The sequence below is a fragment of the Spermophilus citellus genome (assembly GCF_964194105.1).
Source record: "Spermophilus citellus genome assembly, chromosome: 17".
Classification (NCBI taxonomy): Eukaryota; Metazoa; Chordata; class Mammalia; order Rodentia; family Sciuridae; genus Spermophilus; species Spermophilus citellus.
The window spans coordinates 1,437,903-1,464,944 of record NC_138199.1 but is presented as its reverse complement, the minus strand read 5'-3'; the positions used below and the strand labels follow the sequence as shown (position 1 = coordinate 1,464,944).

The following is a 27,042-nucleotide window of genomic DNA, read 5'->3' as shown; positions in this document are numbered from 1 at the left end:
GCCACCATCAGGTTCACCAACTGCTCCTCCACCCTGGCACGGTCCCTCTCACGCGTAGGGGCTCGTGCATGTTTGCTGATGCAGGACATAAGTGCGTGCACGTGGGGGGTAAGGTGCTAAGCCCTTTACAACAGTCAGTCAACAAACATTTACGGGGAGCCCGGCTCCTGTGCTCCTCGGCTGCGCCCCGGAGGCAGGGCGGTTATCGCCGCTCTTCAGAGGCGGAAACAGGAGGCCCAGGGTGTCAGCGACTTGCCCAAGGTCACCCCCCGCTACAATGTTGCTGAGTTAGAGCTGAACCCGGGTCTCACTCAGGAGCGCACTTTTAACCCCGGTAGCACCAGCGCCGTGGGACTACCCTGGGGGAATCTCCGGGTTTTTCTAGATTACGCACCGGGGACGCGCCCACGCGGCGCACCCGCTGGGGCTACCGGGCGGGGGTGGGGGTGGGGGTGGGGGTGTAAAGGGGCGGGGCTCGAATCGAACAGGCAGAGGGCGGGAGGGTGGGTTCCCGGGGTGGGCGGGGCTTATGTCTTGATTGGCAGCGAGAAGGTGCAGGCTCCCGCCGGGGAGGGGCGGAGCTGGACCGAGCTTGGGTTGGGCGAGGGGCAGGCGGGCTGGACAGACCCCTGTGGGCAGGGTCGGATCCTGGGCTCGCGGTGGGCGTGGTCTGTGCTTGACGGGCAGGACCAGGACGGCGTTTGATAGGCAGGGGCCGGGCCCTGGAGACGGGCGGGCCAATCGGCGAGAGGGGGCGGGACCTGAGTCGGCGCCGTCCGGCCGAGGCCCCAGCGGCTCTGCCCAGTCTGACTGTGGCACCGCCCGTGGCCAGACGTTTACTTGCTGCCGCTGCTACCGCCTCTGCTCGCCCGTCGCGCCCGGGGGCCGCCCGCCCGCAGCCATGAGTGCTCTTGGCCCCGGTGAAGCCCGCCGCTGCCCTCTCGATTAGTCGCCATCGCCCGGGACCCGTCTGCAAGCATGGAGTCGCCTACCCCGAGCCAGCCCGCCAGCATGCCTCAGTCCAAAGGTAGGCGCGCCCGCCGGGACAGCGACCTGGACCCCGCGCCCAAGCCCAGTCGTGGGAACCCCCGACCGGGTCCTGGCAGCAACATTCCTGCTCAGAAACCCTCCCTGCTCGGGCTGAGGTCTCTGTGCCAGCCTGGAACCTCACCTGGATCCCCAGGTTAGGCCTTGGGACTGCACCCAGGCCCTGAGATCTCCCCGGCTGGACCCGAGCTAGGAATTTGTTCTTGCACACCCCATTCCAGGTCAGGAACCTCACCCTGACCTCCTCATGGGGGCCTTAGGGGTGCAGCCTGGGTAGAAATTAAGCTGTCTCCAGGTGGGATTCACTCTGATCCCCACCTGGGTCCCCCGTCTGCCAGCCTCACTGGGCTGTGGCGCTGTGTCCAGGATGGGATTGAACTCTACTCTCCCTCCGGGCTGGTCTCCCCAGAATATCTCTTGGCCCCTTCTCTGTGGGGCTCGTCCTCGACTTGAGTTGCAGCTTCTCTGTGCACTTGGGGAGCTCACCAGCTCCTGTATCGTGGTGTCTTCAGCCTGTCCCTGCTGCCTGGGACCTGGGCTGGCTGCCAGGCCAGTGGGGGCTTGCTCTTTTCTTCTCCAAGGAACTGGCCTTCCTGGAAATTTTTGTGAGGTGGCTGTGGTGGCTGTGGCAGTAGCAGCAGCAGCAGCAGCAGTAGGATTTATCACGAGGTGAGGGAAGAACAAGACTTGGAGAGAGCAAAAGGGGGATTTTTTTTCAGGAAGAGGAAAGGATGTTTTTGGCATGTCTGAGTTTCAGTAGGCTGGGCTGTGTGAGAGGGTTCCAAACCGGACATGTCTGTCGTGAATGGGCTGACTCCCAGCTCTCTGAACCTGCTGCTGCCTCCCCCTGGCAAGCCCCTCAATGTCTCTCTGAGCCTCAGTGTCCTTACCTGTAAATTGGACATCAAGAGTCAATGACGTGAGATTGGGAATGCACCAGAGCAGCTGTGGTGGTGAGCTGGTGAAAAGCTCCGCATGGTGCAATGTGTGGCACATAATAGGTGCTCAGGAAGGGCTAGCTGCTGCACATCTTATTATTACCGTGTCTCCTCCTGCAAAGCCTCAGCCACGTGGGGTCCGGGCCTTGCCTCTGGTTTGCAGCTGCAGAGGCAGCAGGAGGAAGGTCACAGAAGCACTTGGAGGCCCTCAGGGCTTGTCTCCTTTCCTCCTTCTCTCTGGAGGGGCCCAGACCTCTGGAGCCAGTGGGGTCCTGGGGAGGGTGTGGGCCCTTCCTGGCCTTTGCAGCTGGCGGCTGGCTGCAGTGGCTGTGGGCTGGAGCTGGGTGGGCAGGGTAATTACGTCTTACATAAGTGGGAGGCCGGATCCCTGACCATTGCCCAACTGCTGTGAGTAACTCAGGAGGCACTCGCCGGGGGAGGTGGCTGGGGAGAAGCTCGCCGGTGCAGATCTCGTGGATCTTGGGAACCGGGAAATCAGACGCTTCTCCGCCGCTTGGGAGAGCATGGGAAGGAGTTGAAGGCATTCTTTGTTTTGGGAGGCATTTCAGCTCTCCCAGGAAGTTGCGGGATTGTGAATGGAGTCATGGGTGGACAGTGTTATAGGGGGACATTGCTGGACCCCCATGTGCTGTGTGACTTGAGGATTGACCTTGCCCTCACTAGGCCTCTGCAGAGAGCTGGGGTGAATCTCCAGCAGGATGATTTGTGGATTGCATGGCTGTCAGAGACCAAACCCAGGGGTCTCGCGTCCTCCCAGGGGTCTTGAGAAGGATGTGGTGGGGGAACCGTGATCTCCCTTCACCCCAGAATGCCAAGAGCTGCTACTTAACAAGCTTTTTCCATTGCCATGTGTGGGTCTCATTGATTCGTCACAACCCTGCTTACAGATAAGGAAACTGAGGCTCAGAGGCACTAAGTACCTCGGTAAGGTGCATCACGGTGACGCATGGAGTTGGGGCTCCACAGGACTGTGTGTCTTGACAGGGGTCTCTCCAGCGCTTCCCTAGGTCCCATTCCTGTGCATCCAGCTTGACTAAGCTGTGGGACACCCCCATGTCCACTGAGCATCTCCTGGAGGCCAGGCCAGACCTGGAGGATGGACTGAGGCAGACCTGGAGACTGCCTGTCCTGTGTGCTGCTCTTCCAAGCTGACACACTGCGCGTGCCACTGCAACCTGACCCGTTTGACAGATGTGAAACCAAGACCTCACAGGGGACTGACTTCACTGAATGCACAGAGCAGGGGTCCTCACCCATGCCCTCCCCGTCCCGGGCACTGGGCCCAGCACAGAGCTCTTTTCCACCTCCTCAGAGGAATTCAAACAAGGAGGGCGTGGCTGGGGCCGGACCTTATGGGTGCCCTGCCTTTGGGCTTCCTGCCTGGCAGCAGGCACCTGCCCTGTCTTCTGTGCCAGGAGAGTTCTCTGTAGGTCCCGTAGCCCTGCTGGCTCCCCCATGCCATCTCTGGCTGGCGTCAGAGGCCAAGGGCAGCCGGGGGCTGGGGCTGGCGTGCAGGACACGTGTGGTCAGCATGACCCGAGTCTGTAGCCACCTTGGTCCTGGGGGGGGACCCCATGTGTGTGGTGTTGCTGTTCCCAGCAGGGCCTCCCTCTGCCTCTTGCCACCCTGGGAGTGCCACCCACTGGACATGTTGTGGCGTGGCTGGGTGGGTGCACAGTTCCTGGCTGCCCGGCCAGGCTATAGGGAGCCTTGTGCTGGCCTGGCCTGGCCTGGCCCTGCCTTCTGTGGTTTCAGTCCCCCCTCCTTCCCCGGCTGTCGGAAAGACTGGAGGGTGGCACCTCTGGGACTTCCCCCACCCCTGGTGTGACGCACAGGAAACTCTCTATCAGCCAGCCCGTGGCTCAGGGCCTGAAGGGAGCAAAGTTCTCCGTGGGCCTGTGGGGAGAGGGCTGGGGCAGCTGGGCTTCCGGTGGGTGAGTCAGCAGTGCCCGGTGGTGCTGACTCACCCTGGGCATGCCAGCCAGTGGCTGCCTGCAGCACACAGGGTGGTGATGCTGGCCTGGCTGGGGAGGAGAGGCCTGTGTGCCCGGCCCCTGGGCAGCACCTGGCCCTGGGCTGAGGTGCAGGAGGTGGCCTGGCCTGGACTTTGGGCGCTGGGCCAGGACCCCTTGGTTTGGCCCTCTGTCCCATCCAGAAACTTCCTCTGGTAGGCAAACGGGGCTCTGCTTACTCTTGCTCACTGAGCGGGAGCAGGTGACAGTGGATGTTTACTGCCCTTGGCCCAAGAGACTCCCTGGGCTCAGATGTGCAGCCCGGAGCTCAGGGACAGCAGAGGCGGTACAGGGTCAGCTGGGCTGGCCGGGTGGGTCTGCCTGAGCTTGCCCGGGACAGCTGTGGGGAGGTCAGGAACTCGGATCTGGAGCCCGCCTGCCTGAGCTCAGGTCCCAAGCTGGGTTCCTTTTTCGAGGTGACAGTAGACAAGTCACGTCTGGTGTATTTTCTGCACTCAAGTCAGTGATTTCAGTTTCTTGGACGTGCGTGGGCCCTCTTTCAGAGGAGAAGCCTCAGTTTCCTCCCCTGCAGAATGGGCACGGGGACCCCCTGCCTGTGTAGATGCAGACAGCCTCTCTCCACCGTGGCCAAGTGTCAGGTAATGGTCACAGCAGGACGGCCTTCCTCAGAAAGGCAGGAAGTGGTGGTGGGGGGTGGAGCCTCCGCTCTGATGGAGTGGGACTGGGTTCTAATCCTGACTGGCCAGCTTCCTGTCCTGCCTCCTTGGCCAGGGACATGCCCTCTGTGACCCTCAGTGTCTAAGCTGGGTAAACCCCCGTCCCTGGCAGGGTGGTGGTTGAAGATCAGAGATACTGTCTGTCCGGCAAAATGGCATCTGTTTGATAACTGTGATGGTTGTGACTACTGTTCATTGTCGAGTGACTCAACAGGACGCGCGGGTGGGTGGGGTGGGGTGGGGTGGGGGGCTTCTGCTCCTGCACTTAAGGACTCAGGGACACGGGGCGTCCCTGCAGGATGGACTTTACTGCTGGCCATGATGTGTCAGGCTTCAGGACCTCTTGAAAAATGAGAGTCGGATGACTTCTGTGTACCTGATACCCTCTGGTCCCCCAGCTGGAGCTGGGACGAGCAGGTGGGGACCAGAGAACTGGGTGACTGAGTCTTTTTGCAGGTTTGCCCCTGCAAAAGAGATTTCAGCCAGCTGCTGGGCCCCTCCGAGATTCAGACACCAGATCTAGGTCCCCTCTACCCTCTAGTCCAGGGAGGGTCCTTAGGCTCCCACCCTCAGTCCCAGGTACGGACAGGTCCCCAGTCCCCAGTGCCCATCATACTCCCCCTTCCCTGTGGATTCCTCTCTGGGATGTCACAGCTAAGCTGGTGTCCCACGTCCGGCCCTGGCTTCTCTGCGAAGGCTGCGTCCAGCTGCCCCTCTGTCCACCAGTCCCCTGCCCTGGGTGACTTGGCCAGACCCTCCTGCCATGAATGGGCCCGTGGTCAGGTCTGTCCCCTGCTCTGTGACCCTCCTTATGATGTTTGGTCCCAGCAGCTTTTTTTTTTTTTTAATAATTGTAAATGTATCCACAGATACCAAAAGGATACAAAGAATGCACCTCTGTATTTAAAAAAAAAAAAAAATGAGATTTGGATGAATTCTGTGTACATCATACCCAGCTAAAGAAATCCAACTCGACCCGGATCCCAACCCCTGTGCATTCTGTTTCCCTTCCCTCTCCCTCCATAGCTGTCTAGCTTTTATGTTAATCATTGTTTACTTTTCTTTGTTATTTTTAAAAGTTGAATTTTTTTTTTTTTTTAATACTGGGGATTGAATCCAGTGGAACTTTACCACTGAGCCACGTCCCCAGTCCAGGTGTGAAGTGACAGGCATGCTCCTTGGGGCAGGGCTGAGAAGGGCCTTGGAGATCAGAGCAGGAGTTGGGGGGCAGAAGCTGGTGGGGAGCAAGGAGCGTGGCTGGCACCCTGTTAATGGCGGTGTGACGGAGGCCTGTCAGGACAGCTCTGGCACAGAACCGGGGATGCCCACCCCGCTCCTCGTCCTTGTCTGTGACTGGGCCTTCTGGTGGACCTCAGAGCAAGCAGGCTTCTGCAGGCATGGCCTCCCCAACCCCACTCACCTGCAGCAACTTCCAACACAGCAGGGCTGGTCTGAGGCCTGGCTCTGCCCCGACCTGCCCTGTGACCTCCCCAGCCTGTTTCCTCTGAGAAGCAATGCGACCTCTCCCATCCAGGGACACCGTGGTTGCTGGTCAGTGCTGAATTTGCATTTGAGCCACGTAGAGTGTTTTTTTTTTCCAACCAAGAACACCTTTCCCCAGTGCACTGATTTTGCTCTGTAGCAATGATGACAATAAAATCCAAGAGGACACTGGTCAAGACGAGGTGCCTTTGCTTAGTCATTCTGCAGAAGGGGCAGTGTGGGGCTGGCCTGGCTGATCTCCTAACCCCCAGAGCTGGAGCTGGAGGGAGTGCCCCTCTTCACGTGGAAGCCCCCATTTCCAGTCATGGCCTCTTGAGGCCTGGTGCACGGGGCCCATTGTGCACCAGGGCTCCAGGTCAGAGTAACCACTGATCAGAGCTGTTTGTGCAGGCTTTTTATGTGCACGGTCTCACTTAGCCCTCGTGGTTATTCAGTAATGTGTCCTGTTGTTATCACCCCCATTTTATGAATGAGTCAATCGAGGCCTGGGGTTGGGGACTGACTTGCCCAAAGTCACAGAGGTCTGCCTTGGGAGCAGGGACTTATCCTAACAACCTTTTACCCTGGCTGGCCCTCTCTTGGAGGTCACGGTCATTGCACACCCACACCCAGGGGCGGGAAACAGACTCAAAGAGGGAGTTTGACTTGTTCTTGGTATCCCCGCAGCCAGGTTTCCTGGTACCACTCCTGGTCACTTGGCCTCTGCCAGAGTGGTTTGGGGCAGATGACGTGGCTACTCAGTCGTGGTCCGGGGAAGGCAGGGGCTCAGGCCTGGCTGGGTTGCTGCCCTGGTGTGTCACATCAGCTGAGTCTCGGAGACACTGACTGCAGTTCTGAGCAGCCTGCTGCTCGGTGCCCGGGTCATGCAAGGTGAGCCCAGCTATCCCCTTAAGATGGCGAGGACTCGGAGCCCAGACTCCATCAGTACCAGGACCCAGACTTAACCAGGCCCCTTTCTTTCTTATTGATTTTATTGAAATTCCTTACGCTTAGCAGCTGAAGCTGTGCACAGAAATCTCAAAGGAATGAGAAGAACGTTTCTTGCATTTTTTCCTGTCTTCCACAAACTGCTCTTTGGCTGTCGGTGCTTACCGTGTCGGGGAGACGGGCTGCCAGGCTTTTGATTTCATAAACCCCTGGCCTCAGTTTCTTCATCTGCAAGATGGAGATCAGATTAGTTCCTGCTTCACAGGGTGGCTGAGAGGGGCTCAGATGAGATGCAATGCAGATGGTGCAGTGCTCAGCCTGTGCGGCTGTATCAACAGCTCTTCACCTGCGGGGCTGGGCTTATGTTAGTAGCTTTAGATGCTTGTCCCAAGGAGTGTGTGATCAGCAGGTGTGGACTGACAGACCAGGCTCTCTGGGACAGGGCTGTGAAGGGCCTTGGATGTCCATGCAGGAGTTTGGGCATGATCAGGAGGTAATTGAGGAACATTGGTGGCACTCAGTGCGTGACTGAGTGTGTGGTTGGTGCTTACTAAATGTCAGTGGAAGTTAGAGTGTGGGGGTGGGTTGTTGGAGGGTGCAATTTTTGGGTCAAGGGTAAGGGATTTTTTTTTTTTTTAATGGGAGATTAAACTCAGGTGGTGCTTTACCACTGAGCTATACCTCCAGTTCTTTTTTTTTGTTTTTGAGATGAGGTCTTGCTGAATTGCTGAGGCTGGCCTCAGACTTGCAGTCCTCCTGCATCAGCCTCCCGAATTACTAGGATTACAGGTGTGCACCACCTTGCCTGGCAGAATAGATGTTTTGGTATCCTTGGGGATGAAGGGTCCAGCCCAGTGAGGTCTGGTGGGGGAAGGAGATGACCATTTCTCATGTTGATCTCTGTGAGGTCAGCTGTCTGGTCCCCCTGCTGGGTGAGAGGACCTGCCTGTGGCCCACCAGCCTCTCCTCTTTGCCTGCCTACAACCCTTTGTGCTCCCTGTTCCTGGGCCCGGCTTCTTTGGGCTCCTTCCATGCCACCCCCTCCGCTTCCTCTAAGCCTCGGTGGTTCTTGTTTGAATGGTTTTCCCCCCTCAACACTGTGCACATCTCCGACTAGAGAATCCCTTGGCCGCGGTAGGGCTTGTGTGTGTGATGTGGGCTGTTGAGCAGCATCCCTGACCTCTGCCTTGCTGGACGCCAGTCTTACCTTCCCCCTGCCGGGACGGCCGGGGGGGGTGGGGGTGGACCTGGGTGTGGAGGACGGTGGATGCTGTAAGATGGGCCATGGGAACCCCCAGCCTGCGCTCTGCAGAGTGGAAAGTGAGGTGAAGGTGGGGAGGCACCCAGGGCCCTGGGGGGCTGGAACCTGGCCAGGTGGCCACACGCAGCTGGGCAGTGGGAGGCCGGAGCACGCCCTGAAGCGGCTCCCTTTCAGCCCTGCTTGTTTCTCACGTGTGACACAGGGGCACAGACAGTGCTGGTGGCGTGGAGTGGCTGTGAGGCTGGATGGGGCGGGCCTGGGAGTGGCATGTAGTAGGTCCTCAGTCAAAGAAGCACTCTTCCTTCAGCCCCTGGATTTCTCTCCAAAGCCCCAGGACAGGGTCTCTGGGACCTTGGGGACAAAGGAGCACCTCTCAGGTCTGTCCTTGCTCCCTGTGGATGCTTGGCAGTTTTGGCTCCCAAAAGCTCTTGGGGGACTTCTCTGAGAGCATCTGGGGCACTAGGGAGAACGTCAGGTATTCAGCTCAGGCTTTGGTTCATTGCAGCTAATGAACATCAGCTATTGAGGCGAGGCTCTTCCCTCTGTGCAGTTGTGGGTCAGTCTGGCCGAGGTCTCTCTACAACCCTGCGGGATGGGGGTAGCCAGCTGAGTTGGGTGGGGATGGGACCTCTGGCCACCTACGTCTCAGCAGCCACATCGGTTCCTTACCTGGGGTGGTCAGGGGGGGCCTCTAAATAGGCGACTGGCAGGGCCGGGTCCCAGCTTGGATCGCGTTGCAGGGAAAGGCATTCTAGACAGGGGGAATGGCGTAGGCAAAGGCCCTGAGGTGGGAAAGGAGGTGTCTTCCTCAAGGCATGGTGCGTGCGCAGCGAGTGAGGGGTGGGTGGGAGGGGACAGGGCAGGAGTTTTGTCGGTACCTTTGTGGCAGCGGGGTGGTGACTTCAGACCGTTCTCGGATTTCCACCCAGCCTGACTTCCTGCCTAGGGGCTGCTGTGGGTCCAGAGTGACCTGAGGACACGCATCCGGCCGCCTGGCACTGGGCTCGCCCGTACCAGGGCCCTGCGAGCTGGATGCTGGCGGGCTTGTTGTGGATGGCCCTGGCAGCCCCGGAGCCTCTCTTTGTTGTGGTGACGGTCGCTACCTTGAGCCACACCTGGGTAGCCCCGGGCTGCCTGGCCATCTGGCCCGCCCCTGACGTTGGTAGCAGATAGTGGCATCCACGGGTGGCCCGAGGCCTGTTTCTGGGCTGTCTCCGTGGTGGCCTCGCCCACTCCGACAGCTGGTGCGGCTGCCCTGTGGAGCCAGGTCACTCCTGACGCAGGCCTTTATCCCTTCAGGGCAGGTGGCAAGACCAGGCTGTGTGCTGCCAGCCCCGGGGTGGGGGTTGGCCCTTGACGGATGGGGAAACTGAGGCCTGGCCATCCTATGACCTCTCGCACCCACAGGGTCCCCCAACTTCCGCGCAGGGTGGGTGGGTGGCATTTCTGCCATATTCTGTTTTGCAGATAAGAGGTTCCTGAGGTTCCGAGTCTGTGTCTCGGGGTCACCACTAGCTGCAAAGATTTGCTCTGTCGGCCACCTTCCAGCTGCTGCAGTGTAACCCTCAGCCCCTGCCCGGATCATCCCCTGGAGCCCAGACGGTGACTTTGATCCCGAGGCAGGGGAGAGGGTCTCTCTCAGGAGCTGGTGGTCCCACACGCCTTGTTTTTTTTTTTCTCATTTATTTTTTCCTTGTCATGTAGACTGTGCCAGACCTGGGGAGACCCTGGGTGGCCTCTGGGTCCCCAGGCCAGTTTGTTGTTTCCAGCATGAGAGCCTAGGCCTGTCTCTCCACGGAGGTGCATCAGGCCACTGCGCAGTTGGGCCTGGCCTCTGGGAGTCGGCCCATCAGCCACCTCCTGTGTGGCTCCCAGCTGGGCTCCACCGACGTGGCTCTGTGGCATGGTTGAGACTGGATCTGAACATGGCTCAGAGGTGGCTTAAGGGACAAGGGTCTCCTTGGCAGGTGGTGGCAGGACCTTGGGCATTTCCCAGGCCTCAATGGCCATGGCTGATGGGGTGGTACGTGAGGACACAAAGGGCCAGTGGGTGGGCAGAGAAGTGGGCAGAAGCTCTTCCAAGGGGCAGGCCTGTGGCTGGCCGAGCTCTGCCACCCAGGAGATCCTTGGTGCCCTGAGCAAGTTACTTCTGGGCTCAGAAAACTTCAGCCTGGCCTCAGGGCTCCTGGGAACAGCTGGCAGACCTCCCAGCTTCCCGGGTCCTGGCTGTCGCTGCTGATCACATGACAGCTGTGCCGCGTTCAAAGGGCAGACTCAGGAGTGCTCCCGCGTGCGCCAGCCCAGTCGTGCCCTGCCCCCTCCATCAACGTAGATCCTTCTTGAGTGCCAGCCCCGTGCCGGGCAGGTGTGGACACAGGGCCCTCTTGCCTGTCCCCGGGGATTGGCCTGCCTGGGGAGGAGGGGGTGAGGGCCTCAGGTGGCCTTGGGAAGGGCAGCGAAGGCAGGAGCTTCGTGGTGGTGGGAGTGCTACAGAGGCCCCCAGCCCCACTGCCCAGAGCTCACCCTGTCTAGTGCCCTCACCTCATGGGTGGGAAGCTGAGGCACGTGGACAGCACCATGTCCCAGGAAACACCAGGCCGGGGAGCCAGCAGCCCTGGCCACACGTGCCGGGCCTCAGTCTCCTGGTCGGAGCAGCGGGGCCGCATGGGCCTCTGGGGCGGAAGGAAGTCCCTGCCCGTCTGGGCTGCAGGCCGGTGCCTTAGTCTCTCCCTGTCAGAGGCCTTTCTGGGGTCAGTGCCGCTGCTGCAGAGGGGACAGGCCCAGGTCCCGAGAGGCAGGGGGGTCCAGGCCAGCAGGTGGGAGTGGAGCCCAGCTGTGGCCCTTTTGACCTGGGGGGAGAGCCCTGGGCTGGGATGCCTGTGCTGCCCACCAGGCCTAAGCCCAGGGCTTGCTGTCCCCACCCAGGACTCCCCAGCCTGCACCTGGCCCAGCTCTCTGAGGTGGGTGTCTGCACAGAGTGACCCCCCGGGGAGATCGCGGCTGGGAGAGGAGACGGGAGTGGAGCTGGGGCCCGATGGAGCTGGGCTTGCCTCCTGCCTCCCACGCCTGCGTCAAGGTTGGAGGGGGAGCCGTGAGGCAGACTGCAGGGAAGCACCCTGGACTGGGCGGCTTGTGCCTTCTCTCTCACCATCCGGGGCCGCAGTGAGGTGGAGGCTGGGCTGGCTCCTCTTCAGGCTGCAGGGGAGAGACCCACCAGGCCGTCTCCCCTGTGTCTCTCCTTCACCTCCCCTTCCCTGTCTGCCTTTCTCCGATGTCCCAGTTTTCCCCTTTTATAAGGACACCAGTCAGACTGGATTGGGGCCCACCCTAGTGACCTCATTTTCCTTTAATCACCTCTGTAAAGAACTTATCTCCAAATAAGGCCACATTCCAAGGTCCCGGGGTTAAGATTTCAACATGTGAATTTTTTTCTTTTTAAGAGACCCAGTTCAAAACCCATAACAGAAGCTCCAGGCCTAGGTCTTGTGCAGGGTCAGGAGGGCTGGAGCCTGGCAAAACCTCAGCCGGGCAGCCCTGGCCTGGATCCCCGAGGCTGTGTCTGGGCTGCCCAAGCCTCCTCTCCACCCCCATCCCCCAGCAGAATAAGGGAACATGTGTGGCCTCCCCGGTGGACAGTGGGGTCAGGCGGCTCTGATGTGAAGGTCATGGCTGTGGCATAGCTTCTAGGAGGGTCGGGTGGGGCTTGGGCTCTTTCGGGGAGCCCCATTCCGGTGCCAGGGGCTGCTCCCTTCTTTCTCGGCCAGGGAGGTAGACGGAGCCTTGTCCGCCTGATGGCACTGACTACAACGGGCAACTCCGTCTGAGACGGGCAGCACCGGAGTTATCTCTGTCCCCCGTTTCGTCCAGCGCAGGGGGAAAACATCGATGGATGGAGTAACCAGACATCTCACCTTTTCTTCCTTTTAGGAAAATCCAAGAGAAGGAAGGACTTGCGGATATCCTGTATGACTAAGCCCGCTGTGCCCAACCCCACGTGAGTCGGCCTCAGTTGACCACCCTGGCTCACCCTGCTCCGGGTCTGAGGGGGGGGCCAGTGGGCGGAGCCAGCAGGGAATGGGGCTGGGTAGCACCTGGCCAGGTGGGCAGCTGTGGGCTCATAAGCATTGCTGTCTGTTCGATGTCCCCCGCCCCATGACCTATGCCTAGCCCCTAGTGGATATTTAGCAACTGATGAAAGGAAGTCACTAGAGTCATCTCCAAAGGCCAGGCCACCTGCCTTTTCCTTCTCTTGGAGAACTCTCTGGTTCTCCCCACGCTCACAGAGTCGGCTCTCTCCACAGACCCCCCCGGAACCTGGACTCCCGGACCTTCATTACCATTGGAGACAGAGTAGGTGCTGGCTGGACCCTGGGTGGGGCTCCCCGACTTCATCTGATAAGGGGCCGCACGGACTGTGCGGGGCCTCTGGTGGCAGACACCTGGGCACCTTGCTCCCTGTGGATCTGGGCCGCCTGCTTCCTGACCTTCCTTCTAGAATAGGGATCATGGCATCCTTGGGAGGTTGTGGGGAGCTCAGAGCTACATTGCTCTTTGACCTCAGACGGAGGGCGGGGAGCCCTCCACCCCGACATCACTTGCGAATAGCCTGTCGACACAGATGGCTGGGCCTCCCAGGTCTCCGGACCAGACCCTGGAGTCTGTACCCTGTGCACAGCCACTGAGAAGCCTGGCTCTGACCGGGCAGTGCTCACAGCACGTGCCAGGCGGCCCCGGCACACAGCCCTCTCCGCTGGGCTGGTCTTGCCTCCCAGGGCCTCACCCTCCCGTGTCCTGCTCATCTGCTGGCTCATTCCTGTGTGTGGGGGGGGTGTCTCCCAGCAGAGGGAACCCTTGGGAGGGTCAGGTCTTTGGTTTGCTCTGAGTCCCTGGATCTAAAATCGGGGCCTGGTACGTAGTAAGTGCTGGTAAATGGAAGTTGGGAGCATGACCCGTCTACCAGGGTGGAGTGTGGGACAGAGGGTGGCTCTCCCCTGGGGTCCCTTGGACCTCGGTGCTTCATCTGTTCAATAGAGGCCAGTATGAGGCTCAAACTGGTCAAGTGACCTGCCCAAGGCCACCCAGCAGGGAGATCTGAGTAACTTGTCATGTTCTCTTTTCGCTGAGTGAGGGATAAGGACCAACCCCACCAACCCCATGTTTTTTGTGTTCCCCCAAGAACTTTGAAGTGGAGGCTGATGACCTAGTGGCCATCTCAGAGCTGGGCCGCGGAGCCTACGGGGTGGTGGAGAAGGTGCGGCATGCCCAGAGTGGTACCGTCATGGCAGTGAAGGTGAGCAGGGCCCCGTTCTGCCCCAGCCTGCCCTGCCGGGGGGGTACCTGGCCTGAAGGTGGCTGGGGACCACCTCGGGGGGACTGAGCCTGCAGGGTGGCTTCCTGTTCTCTGGCTTGTCCCTCACCGTGACCAGCGATGAGGCAGAGCTTGGTAGGGTGGACAGGCTGTGGGCACCCAGAACTCCTGGCCCCGTGTAAAGGGTAAGGGGTGCCTCTGCCACCGTGGCCCCTGAACCACAGCTCTCCCCCTGCAGCGGATCCGGGCCACCGTGAACTCGCAGGAGCAGAAGCGGCTGCTCATGGACCTGGACATCAACATGCGGACAGTCGACTGCTTCTACACCGTCACCTTCTATGGGGCCCTCTTCAGGGAGGTGGGTGAGGGGACGTTCCCTGCCACCAGCTCATCTCTTGGCCAGTGACCCACCGTCACTCAGTCCCCTCCTGTGTGCAGGTGCTGGGGACTCAGGGAGACCTGGGGGAGCCAAACCCAGTCCCTCCCTCTCCACCTGAGGTCACCGGCCCTAGAGCCAGACCGCCCATCTCCCCTGCCCTCTAGCTGTGAGCTCGCTGCTCTGTGCCTTGGTTTCCTTGAGGCTAGCGACTCTGTGGTCATGCAGGTCCAGCGGTGTGGCTAGGGTGTAGGCTGGCACTCGGTGAGTGCTGCGGTTTGTCTGGGTTGCCATCTGCCTTCCTGGCGACGGTGCCTGGGGAGCCGTGGGCCCGAGGCGGGTAGAGTCCATCCAGGGGCGGGCTTGTGGGTGGGACTCCGGGTTATCAGCCGGGAGGAGGGGAGATGAGGGGGAGGCCGGGATGCAGGACCCCTGGAGCTGGATGGGTGGAGCCGTCGGCCTGAGCCAGGGGTGAGGTGCTGACATAATTGAGGAGGGAGAACGGGAGCTGCTTTGGACGGGAGGGAGGGCGTCGTGGTGGTGTCTTGTCATCTCTGTGACACTGTTGAGTGGCTCTGTCCCCCCTCCTGCATCCCAGCAGGGAGCCGAGCTTTCCTCACCACTCATCCTTCTTGGAACCAGGCCTCAGCAGACAGGGAGGCCCTGGGGTTGGAAGGGTATGCAGGGTGTGCCGGGAAGGGGGACGAGGTCATGGCAGGCAGGGGCAGAGTTGGCACAAGGGAGCTGCACGTCATACCATCAGACCGGTGAGGTCATTCCTCTTCCCTGGACATGCCACGGAGTCAGGGGTCAGGTGCAGGAGACCCAGGCAACAGAGCCCGTGGATGGAGGTGGGCGTGTGGACTGGCAGGGCCGGGGGGCCCGAGGGAAGAGGAGAGGGAGAGGTGAGAGAAATTGATAGGCAGGACGGGAGGGGCCAGGAGCTGCTGCGGGAACAGCCGTGGGCACGTGTCCCTTCTGTCCCTGCCATCCTGTCTCAGGTGGAGACCGGTGCTGTCACTCAGTAGGCTGTCTGTGTGAGGTGGGGCCCGCGAAGGTGAGATGGGCCTGCGGTCGCCCAGGCACGGGCTTCCTCGATGGCTCTGCTCATGTCTGGTGTCTCTCCTGCAGGGAGATGTGTGGATCTGCATGGAGCTGATGGACACGTCCCTAGACAAGTTCTACCGGAAGGTGCTAGAGAAAAACATGACCATTCCAGAGGACATTCTGGGGGAGATCGCTGTGTCTGTAAGTGTCCCGGGCCTGGTGGGCTGGATCCACAGCAGAGGACCAGACCCTGCCTATCAGGCACACAGTGATGACTCTCTTGAGTAGAGTGATTGCCCCTCGGAGGCCCATCGCCTTCATCTGGACTAGTCCTGCTTTGCTGAGGAGGCACCTGGGCCTTGAGGCAACTCATAGGGTTATAAGCTAAGCTGGAGGAAAGCGTTTGCTTTTTGAGTCTCAGCATTCCTATAAGAAGGCAGCGACTCTGGGCTTGGGCATCCCAGCAGCCAAGGGAAAAAGGGAAATGAGATCAGGAATACCTGTGGCTCTCAATCCTGGCAGCATCTGGAAATATTTAAAATGTGCCCAGGCCTCAGGCTCTCCCCACCCACCTCCCACCACCATCCCCCAGGGAGATGGCTCTGCCAGGGGAGGGAGAGGGGCCGGGGAGCCTGGTAGGCCATGGTGGTGGCTCCTTGGGAGATGCAGCTTGGATCTGCAGGGGTCTTTGGCGGTTCATGTCAGCGTTGGTGAGTGGGAGGAAGGCAGGAGCCCAGCATGCCTGCACCGAGACAGCTGGGGCCCATGTTGGGCTGTGGGCAGGCGCCTACGTGACGGGGGCTGTGTCCCCTGTGGTGGTGGGTGTGTCATGGTGGATGCAGCCTGGAATCACAGCCATCCTGTCTGTCCCCCTCTTATCCCCATCCAGATCGTGCGGGCCCTGGAGCACCTGCACAGCAAGCTGTCTGTGATCCACAGAGGTCAGCGTCCCCACCCTGCAGCCCGAGGCCGAGCAGACCGAGGCTCGGGGAGGGGGTAGATGGTGATGGGGTCCCATGGGGTCCAGTCTGCCTTTACCACTTCCTCTCGTGTCTGCTGGTGTTTGGAGCAAGAACTGGACCTCCTCTTGTCCTGGCCAGGCTGGCTGGTTCTGGTTTTGATGTACAGTTTACGTACGTGAAATGCCCAGGCCTTGCCTCTGAATCCAGTCCACACCTGAGGATTCTTCCCTCAGCGGTAGCTGGGACCTGGGCTGGCATCTCTGGCCACCTCAGTTCCCTTGCCTGATCCTTGGGGCCCTGGTACACGCGGTTGCCCACTGGGTCACGCCATGGGAGCCAGGAGAGGCCATGGGCAGACAAGGGCTGAGAATGGTGTGTCCCCCACTGGGCAGATGTGAAGCCATCCAACGTCCTCATCAACAAGGAGGGCCATGTGAAGATGTGTGACTTTGGCATCAGTGGCTACTTGGTGGACTCGGTGGCTAAGACGATGGACGCTGGCTGCAAGCCCTACATGGCCGTGAGTGAGGCCGGGCCCGCCCCAGGCTGGGGGAGGACAGGGCTGGCGGGGGGAGCTGCCTCATCCATCGGGACAGGGTCTCCCCGGACTCTGTGTTTCCTGCCACAGAGCACACCCTCTTTACCCACGTCGTTCCCTGTGCCCCAGGTTGCTCCACCTGGGTAAGTCGTGCGGTCTCGGCTGTCCTGCCCTGTCCTCATGGACAGTCAGTAAGATGGCGCCCCTCTGGCCCTCGCTGCAGCTGGGGTTGGCTGTGAGGCAGGGGTTAGACCCTGACTCTTTCTGGCCTCAGTTTCCTCCTCTGTCAGATGGACAGGCGGGACACAATGCCCACTCAGTTTTGGGGTCGGGGAGGCAAGACCTAACTGAAGGGAGTGTTGGGTGGTCCCCATGGCGTGGGCATCCATCTCTCTCTGATTCCCTTCACAGCCTGAGAGAATCAACCCCGAGCTCAACCAGAAGGGCTACAACGTCAAGTCCGATGTTTGGAGTCTCGGCATCACCATGGTAGGGCCTGGGGCTGGGTCCAGCTCTTCCCGGTCAGGTGCGGGCGGCTGGGTTGGGGCTGGGCCTGGGGCCATGAATTATTGAGGGGCGGGTCTGTCACCTAGTTTAGGTCGTAGAAAAGAGTGTTGGCTTCAGAATCTAGGAAGAAAACGTGTCACGCAAAACTCCGGTCTGGGAATGACACTGTCCACTCCCTGATGTTTGGGTTTACCCATCACGAATGCCCTCTGTGTTCTGTGATGTGATGTAAACCCCCCTGGACTGGCCCGCAGAACTCCTGGTGCATGTTGGGAAATCCCGCCTGATCCCAAAGAGAGCTCTTGCTATGCAAATCATCTCCAAAGCCAGATGGCAAAAGTCATTGCAGATATCTGTATTGCCTGTGGGGTCCCGGTGCTTCTGAGCCTGGGAAGACGGAAAGGACCCTTGGCTTTGGTGACTGGGGGCAGCTGTCCCACCCTTCAGGACTAAGCTTGGGGTGGGGTGCCTCCGAGCTCTAGATGTAGGGACGGGCCTCTTGCTCCTTCTAGAATGCCTGCCCTTCACCAGGGAGAGGGAAGGTCAAGCTTATTCATTTATACTCCGCAGTCAGGCTGCTTTAGAGGGCTCACCGTGGCTGGGTGTGGCGGTGTGTTCCTGCCCATCCCAGCAACTTGGGAGGATTGCAAGTTGGCCAGACCCTGTCTCAAAAGTAAAAAGAGGAATGGGATGTAGCTCAGGGGTAGAGGGCCCTAGTGGGTTCCCTCTCCATCACTGGGGGCCGGGGAGGGGAAGACTCACCGTGATGCCCACGTGGAGAATGTAATGGAGGGAGAGGAAAATGTCTAGGCTGTACCCCGCTGTTCTGGGTGGATGTGCAGGAGACCAGGACCTGGGGAAGAGTGTCGCTGTCACAGTGGCTCTGGTGTGTTTGGGTTGGTCCAGCTGATGTGGCCAGCTAGAGTGGCCTTTAGTCCCTTCTCGCCATCCTAGCCATCGGGACTGATGCAGCATGGCCTTGGGTCAACACCCTCCCTTTTCTGAGAGAACGTGGCCCAAGGAAGTTTCTGGCGGCCCTCGCCTCTTTGGCTAGTTGTTTGTTGGGGGCAGGGGACAGTAAGAATTAGTCAACTCCATCTTCGGTGTGGAGATGGGTGGGCGTGCCCTCCAGGATTCTCTAGACCCCCGACAGGTTACCTGGAGTTCGATCCTGACAGTATCTACCTGAAGTTCATGCAGACCCCACAAGCTAAGAGCTCCGTCCCACCAGACTGGCAGTTAGACTACCGCTGACCCACCTGCTGTTACCTGGGGATTCCCAGACCCCTCTTCTAAGGTGTGATCATCTGCCAGATCAGTTCACGGAACTCAGGAAAAGGCTTTGCTGTTGGCCACGTGTGGTGGTGCCCACCCGTCATCCCAGCAACTCAGGAAGCTGAGGCAGGAGGATCGCACGTTCAAGACCAGTCTTGGCAGTTTAACAAGGCCCTCAGCCACTTAGCCAAGACCCTGTCTCTACATAAAAAAAGTAAAAAAGGGGCCGGGCATGGGGGCGCATGCCCGTAATCCCAGAAGTTTAGGAGGCTGAGGCAGCAGGATGGTGAGTTCAAAGCCAGCCTCAGCAACTTAGCAAGGCACTGAGCAACTCAGTGAGACCCTGTCTCTAAATAAAATATTAAAAAAAGGGCTGAGAGTGTGGCTCCGTGGTTAAGCTCCTCTGGGTTCAATCCTCAGCACCAAAGTAAATAAATAAATAAATAGGACAAGAGACGTAGCTCAGTGGAAAGAGCTTCTGAGTTCAATTCCCAGTACCGAGGGAAAAAGACTTTACTGTGTTTGCTGCTTCGTCATAAAAAGGACACAACCCACCAAGGAACAGCCAGATGGGAGAGGCCCACAGGGCCAGCGTGTTAAGTGGCAGGCCACCTCCGAGCACCTCCACCCACGTGCTCACCAACCCCAGATTCATGGAGGGTTTTTCATAGAGCCTCACCTCCAGCCTCCACCCGCCCCTTCCAGGTGGGGCTGGTCTGGTCACTTGGTCTTTCGGGTGACCAGGCCAGGCTCTATCAGGCAGCTCTGCTACACTGGCACTGGCTGGCTGGGCTGGAAGGTCCATGCGGGCTCCTCGCTGTGGCTGCTCTCCGTGGCTTCCGCCCAGCATGGCTGCCTGTAGTTGGGATTCTTTCCTGGTAGCTGGCTCCTGAGGGGGCAGTGCTGGGCCTTTCTCTGCCTCCTCACATTGGTCAGAGGAGCTGTGAGCCCAGCCTAGGCTTCAGGTGAGGGAACAAGCTCTCTGCCCGATGGGAAGGTGCCAGTCCCCAGGGAGAAGTGGGGCGGCCACTCTGGAGACGAGCTGCCCCGGGACGGGGTAGATTCATCTTCTACAAGTTTCCAAAGTAATAGGAACCCAGAATAAAAAATCGGAAAAGGGGGTAAGGATGACTGTACTCTTTCCCCACCGCCAACTGCCAGTGTTGTACATTTCCTTCTAGAATTTTGTGTGCCTTCTTTAAAAAAAAAAAAAAAGAGGACTGGGGATGTAACTCAGTGGTAGAGTGCCCAGCGTGCATGAGGCCCTGGGTTCTGTCCCCAGCAACACAGACACCCCCCTCCCGAGACTTTTAATTCTGTCGTTTTTCAGTTGATGTTACCTCTGGTTTACATTCCTCTGAATTGTTATAAACCCTTGTAGGCGTCTCTTCCAAAGACCCCTACAACCATTTACTGGTCCTAAGGCAGGATATCTCCCTGGTTTCCACTGGAAATCCTCAGTCTCCCTGGGGAGCCACTGTGTGGCAGTGAGAAACGTCCCTCTAGGTGGGCGGTGGCATCAGGAGCTCTCTGGACATCCACTTGTGCCCACCTCCTGCACACACCATGTCACATAAAGGGGAATCACGCTGGACAGACATGGGCACACTCAGGAAGTATTGGCCAAGTGCTTGACCAGGTTGGTGTGTCACGGGGGCCTCCCGGCCTGCTGCCTGTAGGGGAATGACCGCTGGCCACAGACACAGGCTTTTTCTACATACTTCAGCAGGTGACACTGTATCCTGCATCTTTGGGCCAAAGGCAGTTTTTAGTTTTCATTTCTTGAGGTCTTTCGAAGGAGGATTGTGAGGTCAAGGCTTCGTATACGTCTTCATTTTTCGCACTATAAACTGTGGTAGCCACTGGTCTTCCTCTTTCAGCTCATGGAGGGGCCTGACTTCTGCACACTGGAATCTGTGAATATTTAAGGAAAAAGTGCCCTGAGTCTGTGTGGGGTTTGTGGAGGACAGGCACGTGCACACAGGGTCATCCCCACTGCCGCTGCGTCCGAGGACGTTTGTGACTTGGGTAGAAGGGGCCTGTGGCCTAATGGAGAGGCCCTTTCTCAGCACAGTACTTAGTGCTCTGTTTGGGAGCCAGTTGCCAACACCAGGCATTTGTTGGAGCTGAGGTTTCTTCTGTTCATTCTGGTGATACAGGCCTTGTGCTGGAACCGTGCAGGGTCCCAGGTGACCTGATTTGTGTTTTTAGCCTAGCAGTCAAAACCAGAACCCCAAATTTGTCGTAGGCTAGCCAGTCTCTTCCACAGTGACTTCCCACCTGCTGCAAGCCAGGGCAGGGGGCTAGGAGCCCAAGTGGGGGCAGAGACCAGTTGGTCCCAAGCCACCTACAGAAGTCCAGCCCGGCAGGAAGGGTAACACTAGGCCAGTTGCTTGTCTAGGGGTCAGAGCAAGAGTGAAGGGACAGAGAGGGAAGGCAGCGGCCCTGAGTGAGGGACCGGCTCTGTAGAGAAGGAGCTGTAGATCTGCATTCCTGATGGGCCCACTGAGCTGTGCCAAGCGAGCCCATCGGACACATTTCGCCCCAGTCCCACATTCCTTCCACCTGCAGGGAGGGAGGTGGGTACGAATTATTTTATTTTCTGTTTGCCCTCTGTGAAAACAAGAACCCCAATGAATGGCAACGGACACATGAGTCTGTGTTGGGAAGGGCTTGTGAGGCCCAGGGACAGAGGAATGGTCTAATTATGGTGTTTTGCTGGTTGCTGCCTCACAGGAAGGTGAGCGTGGCCACCAGCTCCTCAGAATTTTTACGGATCAGCTAGAACTGGGGTTGCTAAGGAGTCTTCCAAAAATCTGATGGTTTGGAAAAACCCGTGGTAGTTGAAACCCATCGTGTCCAGGTTGGATTTTTTTTTTCCTTGCTAGAGGAGCTCAAGCACGGATGCCCCTGACACGTATCAGGGAGGGTCAGTGACTGAAGTCCCTCGGCCTCTCTTGTGGCTCTGGGCTCTGCACCAGGGCGCGCAGATCCCTCCCACCTCTTTGCTTCTGGATGAAATGTGTGTGTTCCTCTGGTGGCGGGGGGACCTGCTGACCCTGCTGTCCCCACCGCAGATTGAGATGGCCATCCTACGATTCCCCTACGAGTCCTGGGGGACCCCGTTCCAGCAGCTGAAGCAGGTGGTGGAGGAGCCGTCCCCCCAGCTCCCCGCTGACCGTTTCTCCCCCGAGTTTGTGGACTTCACTGCCCAGTGGTGAGTCTCTGGCCTGCGGATCCCAATCCGCCTCCCCACCCGCTGGGAACCAAATCAGGGAAGGCTCCTGGGATCGTGATAGAAACCAATCCTGTTCAGGTTGACAAAGGAAATCGGAAAAAAAGGCAAAGTCACACAGACCATGTTTTCTGACCATGGTTAAATAGAACAAGAAACTAATAATTAAAGAGGAAGAAAGCTATGTGGCGTTTAAGGGTAAATTTGTCTAAGGAATTCTTGGGTTACAACAGAGATTTAAACCTGGTGCCGTGGTGCACACCTGTAATCCCAGGAGGCTGAGACAGGAGGATCACAAATTCAAAGCCAGCCTCAGCAATTTAGCAAGACCCTGTCTCCAAAGAAAAAAAATAAAAAGGGCGGGGGGATGTTGCTCAGTGGTTAGGTACCCCTGGGTTTAATCCCTGGTATCAAAAAAAAAAAAAATAAATAAACTCAAACAAACAAACAAACAACAACAACAACAACAAAAAACAAAACCAAAAACCAAATGAAAACAAACCAAAAAAGATCTTAAAAATATTTAGAAGTTTAAAAAATGATGAGAACAACAAATGAACATCTGTGTGTTGTGGGCAAAGATACTCAGAGTAAAATTCATCGTCTTTTTTTTTCTTTAATTGGAAAATAGGAAAAACTGAAAACAGGTGAGCCCGGCAGATAAGATTCATTAGTTGGCTTGACTCCTTTTTAATTGAGGCTTTTCTTCTCCCAGGAGCCTCCTCTTGTGATTAAGAATACCAAGTGTATGATTGATTGTTAGGCAGAGTCTTTTCGGGTTGGGTATCATGGAAATTCCCTGGATCCCTGCAGAGACCAAAACAAAACAAAACAAAACAAAATCCTAGTTTGCATCCATGGATTCTGCCCTATTTTGGCAGACCCCTTAGATGGTCTTGCCCCTTCTTTCCTGAGCCCCAGGAGCATGCACCCCCCCCTGTTGCCCAATAAGGGCCAGCTGGTCTAGCTAGACTCAGTTCCTCTGTGATGTCTGTCAACCCTGTTCTCTTCTAGCCTGAGGAAGAACCCCGCCGAGCGCATGAGCTACTTGGAGCTGATGGTGAGTGTGGGTCTAAGGTACCTGCTCTGCTCTTCTTTGGGGCTGAGCAGTTGGCTGGGTGGGGCTGGGGATGGAGCGGCAGCCTGGGCACACGGAGGGGCAGCTCCTCAGCATGGCCCCTGCATCACTCAGCCGTTCAGTCCTGCCTGTCTGGCTTCGCCCCTCCAACTCCCTGCCCGCCCCTGGTGCAGGACAGTGCTGTCACAGAGCCAGATTCTTGGAGGAGTCGCCATCTGAACTGAACCTGGAAGGAAGGATGAGCGTTCGCTGCAGGGGGAAGGAAGGGTGGAGAGGCCACTCCAAGCAGAGGCAGAGGACTGGCCCCTATGGGAAAAAGGCAGGCTAGTGTGGGCTGGAGGGCCAGCGTAGGAGGGCTGAGGAGGAGCCTTGAGTTCTCTCCCTAGGGGTAGAGGTTCTAGAAGGGTGAGCAGGAGTTTGCAGCACATGGGCTCAGTGGTGTAGGCTCAGTGGTCAGTGGGTTGGGTTCAAGGAGGGGGCAGTTCCCCTAAGGTGACTGTCCTCTGTTACCCATCAGGAGCACCCTTTCTTCACCTTGCACAAAACCAAGAAGACAGACATTGCTGCCTTTGTGAAGGAGATCCTGGGAGAAGACTCCTAGCAGGCTGGACCTGGGGACCCGACTCTGGCCTCCAGCACCCCAAAGCCCTCTCTGCTGGGACACTGCTTGCCCACAGCCATAAGCTACTGCCATCCTGGCTCTGGGAGTCCTGGGAGGAATCAAGGGGGCTGCTCCAGAATGGTTCCGCAACCAGCCATTTGTCCCAAGTGCCAAAGAACTAGACGTGCGGGGCTCCCAGCTGGTCCCACGTGGACCCCCACCAGTGCCTCTGCCCCAGCTGCTGTAAGGACCTCAAGTCTCCACCCTGAGCCCCTGGACTTGCAGGGGCCCAGAAATCCCCTGCCAGACGCTGCTCCTCCTCACAAGAGCAGGCAGCCCGTCTGGTCTGTGGACAAGTCTATTGCCTCGGCCCAGCCCTGGATGCCACCCATGTTTGTATATATATATATTTTTTATCTCTCAACTGAATGGACTTTGCACCCTTTGGCCCATTGGTGGCCATTCCTCCTCTCTCCTGGCCTTAGTGTGGAGGACAGAGTAGGGGGATGAGCCATGTGAATCCTCCAAGACTCCCATGAGGGAGATGCCTTGAGCCACCCTGGGCCTTCACCCCAGCACTGGAAGACAGTCTCGGGGGGCACACTGGTCACCTGGCTCTCGCCTGACACCTCTCGTGGTGTGGGTCCACCTTTCTGTTTTTTTTTTTTTTTTTTTTAATTTATCCTCTGTGGACGTTTTCTTTTGCTTTGTGGGGTTTGGCTGTTTTTGTTGTTGTTTTCTTCTTGCATGGTTTGGAGCTGATCACTTCTTTTCCATACTCTAGGTGCCAGCAAGCTAAGACCTGTGCCTTTGTTCAGGATGGAGGCCAGGGAGTCTCTGCTCAGAGGGTGCCAGGGGGGGAGCTGTCCAGAGTGACTGGCTCCACAGGAGCTACGGATTTGCTTTGGTGTTAAAAAAAAAAAAAAAAAGAAAAAAGAAAGAAAATATATATATTTTTTGAACAAAGTCCTGCCCATCCCCTGATGGGTCAGGTCAGGTACCTGGTTGCTGTTTTAATTAAAAAAAAAAAAAAAAAGAGACAAAAATGTGTGAAACTATGTGACAGCCGCAGCAAGCCCTACTCTTCCTCCTTGGAGGGTCTGGGACACTGTGATTTAGGGGAGGGGAGGCCTGCTGACCCCCTGGGGCCCTACACTTGGCAGGCCCTCTTCCATATGAAGACACACACGCTCCCAGAGTGCTGGGACAAGATACTCCAGTGTGTGACTGTCCAGGTGCCAGACCCCCGCGGGACAGAGCAGTGAACACACACAGTCAGTCCCCTGGTGGAGGCTGCCCGTCCTGCTATCATCAAAGCATGATGACAGCCAGAAAGACTGGACACTGCCCAGGCCTGGACCCGGGTGCCTCATTGGTGATGAAAAAACATGTCCAAAGAGCCACAGTCATTTGCCCAAAGCCACATAACTTGTAAAATGGAGAAACTGAATGGAGAAACGGAGGCTCGGGGACATGTAGCAGGACTGTGGAGAAGGCTCCGAGTGGTGTTGAGACAGTCCAAGGAAGGCCCCCCTTTCTAGTGTCCAGTCCAGCTCTGAATCTTGATGCATGGACTGGGGCAGATGGGACTCTCTTCCATCAGATTTAAGCAGAAGGAAGGTTATTTGCCCAGCACATCAGGAATGTGTCAGGCTTCAGGTACAGTTAGATCCAGGAGCTCTGTTAATGTCCTGAAGGACTTGTGTCCACCTGAAGCTGTGTTCTCAGTTTTACACTGCCCTTGTAGGGATAAGTCAGAATCCAGTGGTGCTTCCCAGATCAGCAAAAGGGCCCAACGCTCCACTGGAAGTCCTAAGGGGTGGCTTTTATCCACTGGGAAAGGGTCACACGCTCATCCCCAGGCTAATTATAGGCCCAAAGAGTAGAGTATGACTGTTCAGGCACAGATGGGACCTGGAAGAATTAGCCATCACACTGCCAGGTGTGAAGGCTGGGCCTCCATCCACCATTCTTCATCTCTAGCCTTTAGTTCTGGGACAGGCCTCTGCCCATTAACTCTTCCTTGGGGCACTGTACTTAACAGTTTCCAAGAGCTTTAGTCTCTGGATCGTTCCATGGTGAGCGCTGGTTCTTATCTCACGGCCTTGAAAATTCACTGTGCTGTCTGCCTAGAACATTCCCTTCCCCATCTTCTTGTGGCTGGCTTCAAGTCTCCCATGTCAACTCCTCTGGGAGGCCTTCTGGGGCCACCCTTTAGTCAGGTCCAGCCAGGTGAACCAATGACGGCTTTATCTGGGCAGATCTTAACCTGCCACTCTATCCCCTGCGCGAGAAAACCGCCATCTCCAGCCTCGGCTCAGCCTTTGCTGAATGAATCACAAAAGAATGAATGAATGGAGGGAGCGAGCGAATCCCACAGCCCTGCGTGTGCGGGCGCGCGCGCGGATTGGGCCGCGTGCGGGTGCGTTTGTGCACGCGCGCGCGTGTGCCTGTGCGCGCGTCCTGGCCCGCGTGGTGTGCAGGACCGCGGGAGCTCAGGGGCGTGGCCCCAGTCACCTCTCCTGCCGCCGCCAGGAGGCGGCAGAGCCCGGACTTTGACCGCGTGCCTGTGGAGCTCCGCCCGGGCCTCCCAGCGCCCCCCAGGTCCTCCTAGAAAGGGCGGGGACCTGGGGACTCGGTGTGGCTGGGCCTGCTGTGCTCAGCTCAGTCTTGGCTTCTGCAGGAGTTCGTGGGTGAGCCCACTGATCTGTCCCCCTGTGCTCCACGGGTGGACGTGGCTCAGAGGCTGATGCAGGGTGACAGAAGGTTATCATGGTGCAAGCCCCGGACAGCTGATGGATGGCTTCCAGAGCTCTACCATTGAAAAACCTCTTATCAGCTTACCAAACTGGGTTTGCAAAGTAATTTACAGTTTGCGACCCCCGCCCCCATGGGGTTACAAAGCACTGTTGAGTTTACCAAGTAGGTTACAGTTTGCTAAGCCCTGACTAAATTAGACAGCACTTTGAAGTTTGCAGATTCTTGAACACATTCCTGCCAACACCAGTCTTTTTCAGGTTCTGTTCACATTCATGGTGTCCAGGCATCAGACGTGCAGATCACGTTGGCATTTACAAAGCACAGTTGAGTTGACACAACCCACGATCTCTTCCACGGTCTCCCTCCACCATGCTCCTTTCCTGAAGCGGTGAGAATCCTGGGGATAGGAACCTGATGGGGACCGCTGGGTGAGGCTGGGTGTCTCCATGTCCCATCAGGCAGCAGGGTGAGGGCAGACACGGGCTCCCAGACCTGGGATTAAGGTGTCTCTCTGGATTGACAGACAGATGGCACAGGCATGCGGCTTTCTGTTTCAGTTACAGCTATGAGGGCCTCCTCGTCAGGCAGCATTAACATTGCAGTAGACAGGCAGGAGCAGAAGCTGCTTTGGAGGGAAGAGTTGGTGAATTCCCTTCTGGAGGGGAAAGCAAGCAACCTCTTTGTGAGACATTCAGCTCAGTCTCTCCTCCCCTCCAAATGCTGCTGTGGCTCCCACTTTCTCCAGTCGAAGCCTCTAGATGGCCGTCATGCCCCACAGCCGGCCAGTGCTGTGCCTCGTACTGCCTGACCATCATCCGCAAGGGCTCAAACACACCAAGCCTGGACGTGCCCCAGGGCCTTTGAGTTAGCTGTCCTCTGCTTCCAGACGCTTTCTTCAGAGATGGTCCCCCAGATGCCAGCTCCTCAGAGAGCCCTCGGATGACTGTCCAGAGGACTGTCCTCTGCCCG

At 57.8% G+C, this 27,042-nt stretch overlaps 1 protein-coding gene across 3 annotated transcripts; it reads left to right on the top strand.

Moving 5' to 3' along the window:
* Window positions 1-645: 645 nt before the first annotated feature.
* MAP2K3 (mitogen-activated protein kinase kinase 3) lies at window positions 646-24,349 on the top strand. Of its 3 annotated transcripts, none has more exons than XM_081272423.1 (12): window positions 646-1,027; window positions 12,314-12,380; window positions 12,688-12,736; window positions 13,563-13,676; window positions 13,933-14,052; window positions 15,202-15,318; window positions 16,007-16,058; window positions 16,472-16,599; window positions 17,029-17,106; window positions 21,477-21,616; window positions 22,649-22,694; window positions 23,230-24,349. In XM_081272423.1, the coding sequence occupies exons 1-12, from the start codon at window positions 979-981 to the stop codon at window positions 23,311-23,313; spliced, it is 1,044 nt and encodes a 347-aa protein (XP_081128549.1). In that variant the 5' UTR covers window positions 646-978; the 3' UTR covers window positions 23,314-24,349. The 3 variants fall into 3 exon arrangements, with proteins under 3 accessions (XP_081128549.1, XP_081128551.1, XP_081128550.1); XM_081272425.1 differs by lacking the exon at window positions 646-1,027 and adding an exon at window positions 4,002-4,173; XM_081272424.1 differs by lacking the exon at window positions 646-1,027 and adding an exon at window positions 4,248-4,617.
* Window positions 24,350-27,042: the final 2,693 nt, after the last annotated feature.

Bases quoted from the DNA above. Each gene is read 5' to 3' on its own strand.
- MAP2K3 (XM_081272423.1), top strand. From the start codon at position 979: ATGGAGTCGCCTACCCCGAGCCAGCCCGCCAGCATGCCTCAGTCCAAA. The intron at 14,053-15,201 runs GTGGGTGAGGGG...TCTCTCCTGCAG, and splicing joins ATGGGGCCCTCTTCAGGGAG to GGAGATGTGTGGATCTGCAT. The intron at 17,107-21,476 runs GTAGGGCCTGGG...TCCCCACCGCAG, and splicing joins GGAGTCTCGGCATCACCATG to ATTGAGATGGCCATCCTACG.